This window comes from Mustela lutreola, chromosome 11 (assembly GCF_030435805.1).
Source record: "Mustela lutreola isolate mMusLut2 chromosome 11, mMusLut2.pri, whole genome shotgun sequence".
NCBI lineage: Eukaryota > Metazoa > Chordata > Mammalia > Carnivora > Mustelidae > Mustela > Mustela lutreola.
This window is the reverse complement of record NC_081300.1, coordinates 62,418,192-62,431,831: the sequence shown is the minus strand read 5'-3', so window position 1 is coordinate 62,431,831 and position 13,640 is coordinate 62,418,192. Positions and strand designations below refer to the sequence as shown.

Here is a 13,640-nt window from a genome sequence, read left to right as displayed (position 1 = left end):
TGGCGTGGGGAGCCGAGAAGCCTGGGAAAGCGGCGGGGGTCACGAGACCCCCAGACGCCCGCGCAGACCCGAAGCTTGGCGCAGCTCTGGGGGCGGGGCGCCGGGAGGGCTGTAGCCCCCGAGCGACAGCACGCTCAGCCAACGGTGCTCGCGGTCGCGGCGTGCCTCCCCGCCCCTGGCGCAGCAGCCCAATGGCGAGCGCTCGGAGGGCGTGGGGGCGGGGCCTGGGCGGCGGCGGTGGCGCGCGGGCGCGGCACCCGGAAGTCAGCGGCGGCGGAGGCGGTGAGTGTGCGGCTGGCGGCCCGGGCCGGCGGACTTCTCTCGACGAAGGGCCGGCGAGGGATCCCGGGCGTGGGGCTCTGGGGGCGCGAGTAGGGAGGGGAGGGGCAGGGATGCACCTCCCCACCCTGCCTGTTTCCCTTTCCCAATGCGTGGAATGGAAGTCCTGCGGCTGGGTCCGGAGAGACCAAACTGACCCGGACGAAGAGCCCCATGCGATACTGGAAGGCGTTTCCAGTAATCCCCGCCAGAATGGGAGGCACGGTCCGTTGGCAGGCCGGTCGGTCTCACTGCGGGAAAGCAAAGACTGGCGGGGCTGGGAGCTGCGTGGTCGCTGCAGGGTGGGTGGGCTTAGGGCCTCAGTTCTGAAGCCCTGAGTCACGGTGCCACCTCCCTGTGGCCTGTTGCGGGGCAGCTGGGTGACAGCTGATGTTTGAGTAGGCAGCAAGTGCTGGGTCATGCCTGCTCTTGGACATGCCTTTTCTGGGGTGGCTCAGTCAGTCAGACCATCCCCCCCACCCCTGGGGCTTCAGGGGTAGGGATTGGGCAGGACTGTACCCAGGGCAAGGGCTGGCCCTGGTGTTGGGCTTTAAGACCCCTTCCCCTGCCCCAGCACGTCAAGTGCTTCATGGGCTCCCCCCTGGGCCACAGCTGTAGAGTGAGCCTTTTGCCCTTGGACCAGTCCCTGAGCTTCAGGCCTTTTCCTCCAGCAGGGATATCACATGCTAGCCTGGCCTGGCGACCTGCTCCCCCCACCTGCTGCCTGCTATTTTGCTGCTGCTTTCTGGACTCAGAGCTTTCTTCAGCGAGGCAGATGGGATTTGATGGCAGCTATAAGGGGCGCCTACAGCTGGTAGCACTTTGGAAATGCTTTCTCGGACTTGCTTATTAATCCCCTGAGCAACCTTTTTGGGTAAATATTCATTGGTTGGCTGCTGTCCACGGTGAAGAAAACTCGGACTGAGGGGCGAGGGATGTTCCCAAGGTCACTCAGAGCCAGGGCCAGGTCCCAGTGCCTCCGCTCCACCTGGGCCACTGTCTCAGGATCCTGCCTGCTTTGGTGACCTGTCTGGTGAGGTGGAGGCAGGAGGACACAGCTCTGTGCTCTCCTCTCCAGGATCCTAGTGCTCCCATGTGGTAGCTAGGCTGCCCTGGTGCTCCCACCTTATCTGGTTTTTGACTATCAGCCCCAGTCCTATGCCTTCATGTTACTGGCATGTCCAGAGACTGCAGTCCACTCAGACTGCCTGCTCTGATGTGTGATGGTGACAACAGCTTTCCCTGAATGAAGGAAACAGGCTGTCAGTTCTGCCCTGCCTACCCAGCCCCTGAATTATTGTTATTGCCTCATGCTTTTTTTGTGACCTCATTTTGTGGGCTTTTTGATCACTTTTCACCATGGGTGTAACTGTGTGTGGTATCTTGGGGTCTCTTTCGCATGCCTGGCTTCTGCATCAGAGGGGGAGGCGGTGTGGTGCCTTCCCACAGAGGAAGTGTGCCTGTTCCTTCTAAGGACTTATGTGGAGAAATGAGGGGCCTCCAGAGCATGTCTGGAGATCAAAGGCCTACGGCAAGGAAGCCGGAAGGGCTTTTAGAAGTGGTGCCGCACTTGTCATTGACGCTCCAGATGTGCAGGAACTGGGTCCATCCTTTGGCGACATGTCAGTGTGTGAGGGCATCACCGTGGAATCTGGCATTTGTTGGTCCAGACCGTGAGGTGGGGTGATGGGCTCCGTGAAAACAAGGTCACCCCAGGTCACCAAGCTGTATTTTGATTTTCATTGCAACTTTTTTTTTTTCTTTCTTAACTTTCTTTTTTAGATTTGCAAAAATGACATGTGCGCACTTTAAAGTTAAAAAAGGCCATCCACCATCTCTCGGTGGCTCCTGTCACTTGAAGTACATCTTGGTGGGAATACTCTGTTGTCCTTTATTAAGCATGGAGACAGCAGAGGTCACTGTGAGGCCGGGCTGGCCCCTGGCTTGTGGGGAAGTCAGAAGGGGCTAAGGTAGAGGGGCTGCCCTGTGTCCAGAGCTTTCTCTAATGCTCCTTCTTCCTCTCATTTGTATTGCTCCTTTGAACAGCAGGGACAGTGACACTTGGCGTGGAGCTGAGTTAGTGCTCCCCAAACATTGTGGAGATCTCAGAAGGGAGTAACCCTGTGGAAAATTGGTCGCAGTAAAACGCCACTTAGTCAAAATGACAAAACACAGACTGTAGAATCCTCGGTTGCCGAGCTGGGAGGAGGGTGGGGTGTTGCAGTGGGCCGGCTGCTCAGAATATTTACAGACGTCAGGGCTTTCTCAGCCAAGGCTCCCAAACAGCACAGCGACACTGTGTTCCCATGTGTGTTTACGTCCTCGGCTGGCAGCCACCGGGAGGACATGATGCGTCACGCGAAAAGAGCAGTACCCGCCTTCCAGCTCCGCCCCGGGGGACTGCCACAGTGATAGCCTGGTCTGCACTGGGGGAGGCCGGGCTGTCTGGCTCCTTAGCCCAGGTACATGAAGCTCAAAGGCCCTGTCCTCTACGTGGCCCCTCAAGACCAGATAGACAGGCTGGCTAACCTTGAACATACATCCCGAGTGAAATGGAGCTGCAGATTCTGCCTTCACGTGTGCAGCCAGCCAGTGGGAGATGAACGTGATATGAACGGGGAGCCTCCCTTTCTGGGAGTCTAGGCCCTTGGAGGCCACAAGAGCTCCCCACTCATTCATGCGCATCCCCATCATTCTTGGCTGCATTCTGATTTGGCCGTCTCTCCTCCATCCAGCTGATAAAGGAAAGTGCTCCCACCAAGGTGGCAGGTCCCCTCACCTCCCTTGACACTCCTGTTGTCAGGTGTGGTTTTGCTCTCTGCTCAGGGGCTGGTGTCATTGTGCAGAATTCTACAGCAGCCCTGCTGTGCTGGGTTCTGCTTTGAAGGTTTTGCACCAGTGCTGCGTTTGCTCTTGGCCGGGTCTCCCACGGACAGGCTCTTTCTTGGCCTTGCTTTCCTCGCTATGCCAGCCTTCCCATGAGAGGACACATAAAACACACCTGCAGCGAGAGTGCACGTGTTTTAAACTTCCAGCCCCATGGCTTATACAGGGAGCCCACCAGCCACACCACTAGCATCCATATTAAAAAGGTATTCGAGCACCCAGCTGTCCCCTTTTTTCCCCAGACCAGATGGCCCTTCCCTGACTTGTGTCCTTAGGGATGAGGTTGGCTTATTTCTGGCTTTGGTACCCGTGCCAAGGCGGTGTGCTCTCTGTGCTGCCATGGGGCTGCTGGGGAGCCAGGGAGCCAAGGATCCAGGGATCCAGGGCTTCAGGGCTCATTCAAGACTTACCAGCTTGCTGTGCTTCCTGCCCAGTGTGTGTGTTGGGGGCGGAAATCATGAGTGGGGGTGGGGCATGGCCCAGCACCATTCATTAGGCTCTTTGAAGATTCTTTGAATAGCCAAGAGGGAGACTTGGCCAGAGTGTGTGCTGAAGCTAAGAGGCCTGCCTCACATGCTGGACCCTGTGGAGCCCAGTGACTGCATGTCCAGGGTATGGCTGAGGTGGGACAGACCTGACGCCTGGCACCTGAGAAGCAAGGGGGGGGTCCATACCTTACACTGCCCGCTGGAGCAGGACACAGGCTCACCTGAGAACTAAGTCAAGATACAACCATATGAAGAAGGCAAGGGAAAGGACCTTTTGCTTTGGGACAGGGAAGGCGGCTGCTCTGCGGTAGTGATGGGGAAAACGTGTGGTAAAGAAACAGACTCTTTCCGATGGGCAGTGGCACGGGCAAGGCTGCAGGACAGGGGCAGGACGGGGAGGAAATATTGGCTACCGGTGGAACAGATAGGCGGTGAGCCTGCCTATACCACATGCACCGCCCTGCAGATCAGTGCGGCAGAAGTCCAGGGTGTAATACCCAAATTGGTGATTCGTGGATGCGGGCAGGCAGGTGGCTGTAAGGTGCGTGGCCCTGGGAGTTGCCAGTATAACTGTGGTGAGTGTTTCCTGCCACCCCGAGGAAGGCAGCAGCGGCAGGCTGTGGTGCTGGCGGGATCCACCTCTACCCAGCCGGTGGTACCTGCACTGGATGTCTGGGGGGAGCTGGGCCAGGTCTGCTCACCTGAGAGCATCTTCCTCCACCCAGCCATTCCGCCTCCTCCGTCTCTGCTCTAGGAAGGTCTGCAGCCCATTTGCAGGGCCTGGGCATGGGGCTCCTCTGTGGCACTCTGCAGGGGCTAGAAACATGATGGGACTGAAACATCCAGCAGAGCCAAGTGGCCAAGTGAAGGGGTATGTCCTCCGGGGAAGCCAAGCAGCGGCTAGCAGGCTTGGGGGACAGCTGCCCCTTGGTGAGGACAGCTCTGCACAGCCAGTCAGCAGGAGGACAGGGCAGCGGGATCCTGTGTGTGTGTAACCCCATGGCATACACCCATACTTCACTGAGAAATATCTGGAGGCATACTGCCGACAAGATACAGGGCTTTTGCAGAGTGAGTATACTTGGAAACTTTCCAGATGAGAATATGTGCTCCTGGATAACCTGATGGTGGGAACCACAACCACAGACTCCACTGGCCCACGGGAGCTGCTGTTTGTGGCCACAGGCGGTGTGGAGCCTTGGGCTGGGGATGGACGAGTGGGTCGCAGGTGTGGGAGGATGGATGGGTGTGCTGGGAGGAAGGGAAGGGGGCCAGCCTTGTTGCAAATGCTGGAGGAGATGGTGCTGGTTGGTGTGGGGTGGGTGGCGGGCACAGTTGGTGTGTGATGACTCTGAACCCCCAGGCTGGGTGGGCGAGCATCTGGGTAGCATCTGGAGTGCACAAGAGGGACACAGGGATCAGTGAGCACCCCCAGCAGTGCTGAGGTCTCCTCATCCCCTGGCCATACCCTTCCTCATCTGGGCTAGCGGCAAGAGCAAGGTGTGGTCCTTGTGGCCCTTGGGCCCCACTTGCCTTCTCTCCTGATGAGCCTCTGTGGGGTTGTGGACGTGCCTTCCTGGGCCAGGGAAGGAGATCCTCACCATCGGTCCATCCAGGTGCCAAGCCTTGTCCCCACACGGCCCTCACCTGAGCCACAGCAGCTGTCACTGTGTGTCTTGGCGTGTGGCCCTGACCCACGTTTGGCCAGGCTGTCTGCCCACCAGCTCAAGTCGTTTCCTTGTAGTGCTCTTGTTAGACCCCGTGTGGAGTGAGGCTTGGGGCTTGAGTCAGATGAAAAGCCTGGTTATGCTGTATGTCGGCATGTACCTGGCTGCCCTTGGCTGGTAGGACAGCTCTGTTGGTTCTTCTGGAAGGCAGGGGAGGAAGAGGAAGGCCCCAGCTGGAGTGGGCAGTTTTCAGAGGCAGCAGTGGGGGAGGGGGAAGAGTAGCAGGCAGTGTGGAGCACGCTAAGAACTCTCAAAAGCCTTATCAGCAGATGGGCTGGGAGTACGCGAAAGCTTCCAGTGCTAAGAAGAACTGATAGGAGACTCAGGACCCATTCTTCGAGTTTTGCGTACCAAGTGCTCAGAGTAGGGGAAGGCAGGAGCGGGGAGCTGGGAGGACTTCCTCTGGCTTTCTCAGAGAGAAGAAAGGGGCAGCCCATGGCTTTGGTTTGAAGTGAACTTTCTGCTTTGGCCTCACACCTTGTAGGTCCTTCCTGCCGGAGCTCAGGTATGCCCAGGGACTGTAGGTGTGTACAGGGAGTGTGGGCCCTGGGCTCCTGGTGGGGGGCACCTGGGAGAGGCGCACACTTGGGCTGGGGGAGGCCACCCCAGGGGACGCAGAGCTTCCTTTCCACGGCGTGTTTCTAGGCAGGCCAAAGACACAGCTGGCGTCCCAGGCTGTGGGCAGGTGTGAGGTGTAGTGTGGGGGTGCTGCTCTCGTCCGTGTATGTGTGGCCTCATGTACCTGCTCAGCTTGAGTCCCAGTCCCTGGGTTGGGGGCCTTTGTCAGATGCCATGAGAGAGAACTTACTTTAGAGCTGTGGCCTTTCTGTTCCCCACACACGGGCCCTATTCAGTTCCAGGAAAGGCCTGGGTAGTTTTTTACAACAGAGTCATCACTGGGTCACAGAGGTCGGCTTCTCAGGTGAAATCTTGCTTGTGACGAAGATTGCCTGGTAGCTGCTTGCAGCTATGAGAGTCTCTGTGAGTTCTGGAAAGTGGTGTCACTGGGAAGCCATGGGGCTGATGCTCTTGAGCGAGTGATTGCTGAGGCCGCCTCCTCACCGGTAGGGCCCAGCCCTCTTGTTTTCTCTGTGGAATAGTCCAGGAAGCATCTCTTCGGGTACACACAGCCTGAAATGATAGGCGACCCCGCACCCTCAGCCTCTGTGCCCTGCGGGGGTTCTGGGGCCCCCGTCAGGATGGTTGGCCACCTCATAGGCTCCATTTTCCAGCCCCATTGCTCACATGGGTCTGGGCTGCTGTCTGGGCTCTTCCATCCCTGTGGGCAGCTCCGAGGCCCGGCTGCACCCTTGAGTTTGTGGCTTTTGTGAGACAGCACCCCTAGTGGGACCATGTGTGGATGTGAGAACTTTTTGTCACCTATCACCAGCTTTCCAAGGGTTGACCACTAAGAGAACACTGCAGCGGGCATGTTGGCTTCTTAGCGATTCCATGAAGGCACTGGGTGGGGTGGTTTGTGGGTGGGCCAGAGTGGTGTTGAGGTGTGGTGCTGGGGGTGTCCTGGCCTTCTGGGAGGCTGCCTGGGAGCAGACGCAGGGTTGGGAGGCCAACAACCCACGTGTGCCTGCCCCTTTGCTCTGAGCGCCGCCGGCAGATGCCTCCACAGGCCTCCTGTGTGACCTTAGGCACACTGCCAGAGCTCTTGGGGAGAGGGGAATCACCCCTGTGAAGCACCTGGCATGGGAAAGTTTTCCCTGGCTGTCCTGTCCTCTGCTCTGTGGCACCGGGGGCCCGGCCTTCTCTGGGTCTGTGTGTCACCCTCCCAGAGGAACAGATTCTGTGGCACCTGCCCCTTTTTGATGGGGGTACTCCTTTGCATGCATGAGGTTACCTGTGCTGCTCTCCTGGTTGCTGTGAGGCCAAATGAAGGGAAGGGGAACCCTTCCCATGTGAAAAGGATGGGTGTATGACATTCAGCTGCCATCTGCAAGCCAGGGGGTGGGTGTGCATACCACCGTTGTTGCCTCCTTCACCTCCTGGGGCCCACAGCATCCTGGGCGCAACAGGTAGGGTTGGGTGCGGCTTCCTTCACTGCTTGGATGCTGCCAAGCTTTGCTGCCTCAAGGTGCCCCCCTGCCGAGGTTGCCAAGGTCCATGGGTGAGGTTCTTGATCAGACCTCCCCAGGATCTTCCTGCTCGTCTCTTCCTCTAACTTTGGGCTGCCCCTGGCCTGGAGGCTGCCACGGGGATGCAGACATTCCATGAGGGCCCAGGCTTACATGCCTGGTGGAGGTGGGGACCAGAGGGGCGGGGATGTCACTGAGAAAGCCAGGCACACTCTTGCCTGGGACTCCACCCTCCTTTACACATTTTACCAGCTCCGGTGTCCTTCCAAGGTGAGTTCCCCATGACGAGGAAAGAAACCACCAAATATGGATGAACCCCTGCCCCAGCTGGCATGGTGGGGCCTACAGAGGCCTGTCCCCATCTTTTTCCCACTGTGCCAGCCTCGGAACCATGGGTAGTGGAGAACAGTGTTGTCTTAGTGCCCCGAGTGGCCAGGCAGGCAGGCGTGCGATGGCAAGAGCAGAACGCTGTTTGCCCCTGTTAGTGGTTCCAGCCTCTTGCCTGCCCTGTGCCTAGCCTGTGGGACAGTGCCTGGGACCACAGTGGCTGTATCCAGAGCTCACTCGGGGAGCCCTGCAAGTCAGCAGGAGGGAGAAGGTGGCCCAACAAGTAGGATGTCAGGGAGGATTTCACCAGGGCCTGGGTGGGGGCATGCTGGGAGAAGGGCTCTGCACCCATGAGACCTGCCTAGGTGAAGGAGGTTGCAGGGGGTGATGGGACATGGAGCTGAGAAGGGGTGGGGCAGTGGGCAGCGGGCCTGGCTTGAGTGGGGGGGTGAGGGATTGGAGAGAAAGGCAGTTCCTGATGGTCCCCTCCCCAGGGGCTGGCTTTCCTCTGGTCCTTCCCTCCCAATGACCACGTCTTCATCGAGGCCGCAGCCCTGGGCTTTGTGCCCACACGTCTGGCGCCAGGCTGCTTGGAGATCCATCAGTGGCCTTCCCTCCAACCACAGAGCCCTCCCTGCTGCCACTGTCTGGAGGGCTGGGCTGCCACCCACATGGGCTGGCTAGGATGGTGAGGTCCTACAGCCAAGTTGGAGGGCTCTACCTCTGGCTTGTGATCATCAGTAGCCAGAGCTGCTCCCAGTGGATGGCCTTGTCCAGCAGCTAGGCACACAGCCCAGAGAGGTGCACAGCAGGCCAAGGCCTACATCATGGCCTCTTCTGATAACCCAGAGCAGCATGTTCCTGGTGGGACAGCATGTCCCTGGTGGAGTAAGCCTGTGGTGGCTTGGCAGGGCTCCTCCCACTGACCCTGGTTGGCCTGGTTGCCATAGGCAGTGGCAGTTAACCTCTCCTGTAGTGTTCTCCTTTGTGGGAGAAACCAGCTCCCTGGGAGTGAGAAGGCCTGTGTCTTCTGTGGTGGACAATGGCCAAGTGGCAGGTGACCACCTGCTGCCCCTGGTGGGTTGGGGCACTTAGGACTCCAGGAGGCCCCATGTGCTTTCTACCTCCCTGGACCACGTTCTGGACAATTTGACTGGTCTCATCTGTCTAATTGTCTAATCTGCTCATCGTAAATCCACTGCTGAGTTTTAATCTGTGGATCCCAGAGCTTCTGGTACTAAAAGTCCTTTCTGGTGCTTTGCGGATCTCCTGGTTTCTTCTTTCTTGGATCCTTTTCCTGCAGATGTTCTCCAGCTTCATTTTTCTGCAGTCAGAGCCTGGTGGTTTTGTGAGATGTGTTGGGGATCACTTTCCGCTGCTCCTTGCTTATGGCGCTGGGTTTCGTTATGTGGCGTTCTTTCTGATTGTCCTGCTCTTTGTCCTGGAAATGATTGGTGGGATTTCTCAGAGGTCTAGCATGAAGATGAGAACTTCTGTTCTCCAGGTGTTGAGGAGCACTGTCAATTCGAGTCTTGGCATGAGGATCCCTGGAACCCCAGTGTGGCTCCAGCTGTGCTCTTGTGACTTCTCAGCGCTTCTTCCCCACTTTGTGTGCTGTCCCTGTGGCACCTGGGGGTGGCTGAGGATAGAGCCCACCCTCACCCTAGGAGTGGTGCCTTTCAGGGTCCCAGCTCCACTCAGGGGAGGGTTTCCTACTACAGTCCCATCTTGGGGCAGCCCTGGGCCTTATCTTCAGTCTCCCTCACCTTCACGCCCACCAGAGCCCAGTTTGCCCACATAGGCCAGTGCCCCAGGGAATAGCCAGTGTACTCTGCTCTCTTTTTTCTCTGGGTTTCCACGTTCTCTGAGATACTGGCCAAATCCTGCATGACCTTGTTAGTTCTTGGGTGCTTTTAAGATCTTTTCATATTCTTTCAAGCATTTTGAGTTGTTTTTACTAGAAGGGTCAGTTCCAGCAGCCTGCCCACCAGTCTTGATATCATCAGGTAAGCCTAGGATGCTGGCCCTCGTGGGCACTACCCTGGCAGCCAAGGGTGGGAACCCAGCGTGCTGCTGTCACCTCGGGGACCTCTTCTGCATCGGGCACTGCTTTCAGCTCCATCTCCTGGCACCCTGCATTTCTGCAGTGGCACTGGTTACCATGGTGATGTCACCTGCACAACCGAGGGTTCTACCAAGGACAGGGATGGTATCACTGTGCTCGTGCCTGCAGGGGCTAGGGCAGAGGGGACATGGGACTGAGTCGTGGGGATCCCTCTAGGGCCTGTGGGAGCCAGTGGTGACAGTAGTGGCGCTGATCCCTTCTCCCTGACCCCCTCCCTCTACTTCCCAGGCCAGCCAGATCAGTGAGCAGAAAGGAGTGGCGAGGCAGGGACAGCGTGGTGTCAGCCACAGGAAGACCTCCATGTGGCCCCGAGCCGTGGTCGTGTCCACAGTGCCAGCCTCGGTCTTCAGCCCCTCCTTGGCTTTTCCATGCTCTGTGGCCAGATCCCCTACCACCTGTCCACCCACCCGCCCACACTTGGGTGCTGGTACAGCTTAGAGGGCAGTGTTGGCATGGTGGGAATGTCCTCCTTCTGTGAGTCCCCAAACAGAACATGTTTCACTTCAGAGACCTAAGAACTGGGAGCAGTTGTGCGGGTCTAGAGGGGGGCCCTCACCTCTCTTCTGTTCCCCTGCCCCATTCCATGGCCGGGGTCCGCCTCTCTCAGGACTGTATGTGTGTGGGTGGTAAGGACCCTGTCTTGGGGCACTGAATTAGAGCCCCTCTTGCCCACTCCTCCTCCCATGCCTGCAGGGATCACTGTGCCAGCAGCCCTCACAACAGGCTGGTACCCCCTCGGCCCCCCCAACCCTGCCATGGCTTTAGGAATGGCACAGTTTTTGTGGTTTATATTGAGACCTGGAGCAAGGATGGGCAGGGTCTGGGCATCACATCCCACCTTCTCCCAGCTGGGACCCAATTCACAGACCCTCTTTACAGATGCAGACCCCAAACCCTGCTCTACTAGGCACTATGTGCTTACTCTTTTGGGGTGTGGGATAGGCAGGGTACCACACGGACCCTCCCCAGACCCAGGGGCCCCAGGCTAGCTCACTGGGAGCTCACCGGCCTCCTTCAGGCACATGCACACACATACACAGTCACGTGCCCGCATGTAGGCATAGGCGGGAGCACACACACGCAGATACCCACCGTGGCTGTACACTCGCACATGCGCGCAGACCTCAATGCCTCACATGCACGCACATCTGCTGAACACTCCCTCACCTCCCTTGCTCATGAGGCTCTTCTTGGGGTATCTTTTTTGGCTCCCTTCAATACCTCCGCAGCCTCTGTGTCATCCATTCCCTGGCCCTGGCCTCTGGCTCTGCCCTACCACCATGCCCTGGCTTAGGCACACATACAGGACCAGAGCCCCTCACAGCCACTTTGTCCAGGGTCAATGGCCTCAGGAGCTCATCTCCATCCTCAGCTTGGTTGGGGTAAATATCTGGTGGGCCTAGAGGCCGCCAGGCCCAGGGCCTGCATGTACAAGGGTAGGCACTTTGTCCTCGCTCCTTGGGACCTGGCTGCCTGTCCACTTCACCAGCACCTGTGTTTTGCCCCTTGGGCTCACCTGCTTACATGGGTCCCCAGGCTGCATCTGTGCTGTCATGGGTGAATGGCGTGGGCTGGCGTCCCCAGGCTGGTCAGATGGGATGCAGCCCTTCCTTGGGGGCTGGGGCCTGGAATAGGTGCCATTGCCAGGGGATGGGATAGTTAGGGTTAGGTGGAGGGGATGGAACAAACCACAGGGCCACCCAGGTGTGGTGGGGAAGGGTGCCCACCGGATGCCCCAGCTGTGCCTGTGGGTCTCATTCTTGCTCCTGTGGCCAGCCTTCACGTGGTGTGGCCAGGACCAGTGAGCCTTGCAGGCAGCACAGGACAGTCTGGCCCATGCTGATGTGTGTGCACACTTAGGGAGCTGGTTGGCTGGTGCTGATGAGCATCATGGTGTCTGGCATATTCTGCCATGCCCCGTAAGGGTGAGGGGCATCCCAGAGGCAGGTCGTTCTGGGCTAGGGAGCACTGCAAGTGCAGGAAGGCAGTGTTGTGTTGTCTGCTATTTATTCAATGCATTTTTTTTCCTTTTCCCGCAGACTGGTGATCCTTTGTGAACAGAACCATTCTCAGGGACCCATGTGCATCATCTTCTTTAAGTTCGATCCTCGCCCTGTCTCTAAAAATGCATACAGGTAACCCCCTTGCTCTGTGTCTGCGTTCCTCTGCTTGGCCTCAGGGTCCCCACTGTCCTGCTAGTGCCCACGTGGGGATGGGGACAGGCTGTACAGGCTGGACCTGCCCTGTCCCACGGTGGTTACTCAGTATGGGGTGTGGCAGTGAGTACCGCTCGGTGGCAGGAACGCTGAACTGACATAAAGAGACTTCGCTGCTTAAGGTCGCTGTGTGGGCAGCACAGAGGAGCCACATGCGGCCAGCCAGGGGTGCACTCCTATGGTCTCGACAGGGGCACCAGGGGTGGCAGAACTGGTTTGATGAGCAAAAGCCCCGTTTGGATTGGCTGGTCTGTGTTGCCAGTGGAAAATCTGGGTGGTGGTGGCAACAGAGGGTCTGTGGGTCCTATACTGGGGAATGAGGGTAGGGGTGGGGAAGCTGGGAGACCAGCAGAGGAGGTGGGAAACTGAGGCCAGAAAGGGGTAAGACATGATCCAATGCAACCCCCCCGCTCCCCATGACCCTGGGCTCTGGATGTGTCCCTGTGTTCCCTGGGGCAACCTAGTGGGAATTCATCTATGAGTATGAGACTGAGAGGTAACCCAAAACCTAAAATGACATTTAAAAAACCAAATAAGCATTTTATTTATTTATTTATTTATTTATTTATTTATTTATTTGACAGAGACTGAGAGCGAGAGAGAGTGAGAGAGTGAGTGCACAAGTAGGGGAAGCGGCAGGCAGCAGCAGGTTCCCCACTGAGCAGGGAGCCCGATGCAGGGCTTGATCCCAGCCACCCAGGTGCCCCCGAAATGATATTTTAAACTGATCACTAGTGCAATTGCTTGGAAAGTTTTCATCATTTAAAAATCTATACCAAGGGATGCCTGGGTGGCTCAGTCAGTTGGGTGTCTGCCTTCGGCTTGGGTCATGATCCCAGGGTCCTGGGATCAAGTCCTACATGGGGCTCCTTGCTTGGTGGGGAGCCTGCTTCTCCCTCTGCCTGCCTCTCCCCCTGCTTGTGCTCGCTGTCTCTCTGACAAATAAGTAAATAAAATTAAAAAACAAATACATTTAAAATTTATACCAGAAATGATTTAAATCATCTTGACTAGCTTCTTAGATTTGAGTCACTGTGCAAAATTGCACAGACACCATGTTGCCTAATTTCGTGCTGAATGAAAGTCATTCCAGGCCAGGGGCTGGGGACTGAAGAGTCCCCAGTGTTCCCATCATTCAGAAGAGTGGCCAGCAGGGCCAGGCCAGGATCCTGGAGCTGACCCTGAACGACTCCCAGCAGAATGAGCTCTTTGAGTCAGGGTGCAGCCAGTGGGCAGAATCCAGGTGCAATGATTTATTTGAGCTGGGGAAGCGTAACATCCAGAATTATTAACCATACTAGGATTGGAATGCCCTGGGCAGAGCCCCATCTTCCACCCTCAGGCTGAGAGCCAGACTTTGCTGGAGAGGCTCAGCTGTGGTGCATTGACTAGGAAAGAAATCGCTGAGGCGCCATAGCAGCAGAACTTGCTAGGAGTCTACTCTCCAGTGTGCTGGCAACTGTCGT

General features: G+C 57.4%; 1 protein-coding gene across 4 annotated transcripts in view; it reads left to right on the top strand.

Annotated features, from left to right (window-relative positions):
• Positions 1-219: 219 nt before the first annotated feature.
• The window catches only part of TANGO2 (transport and golgi organization 2 homolog), a 41,267-nt gene continuing 27,846 nt past the window's right edge, over positions 220-13,640 (top strand). For 2 of the 4 annotated variants that reach the window (XM_059139333.1, XM_059139332.1), the window contains exons 1-2: positions 297-559; positions 11,998-12,093. In XM_059139333.1, coding sequence (XP_058995316.1) covers positions 393-559; positions 11,998-12,093 — 263 coding nt within the window. In that variant the 5' untranslated portion in view covers positions 297-392. The other 2 variants (XM_059139334.1, XM_059139335.1) reach the window with 2 other exon arrangements.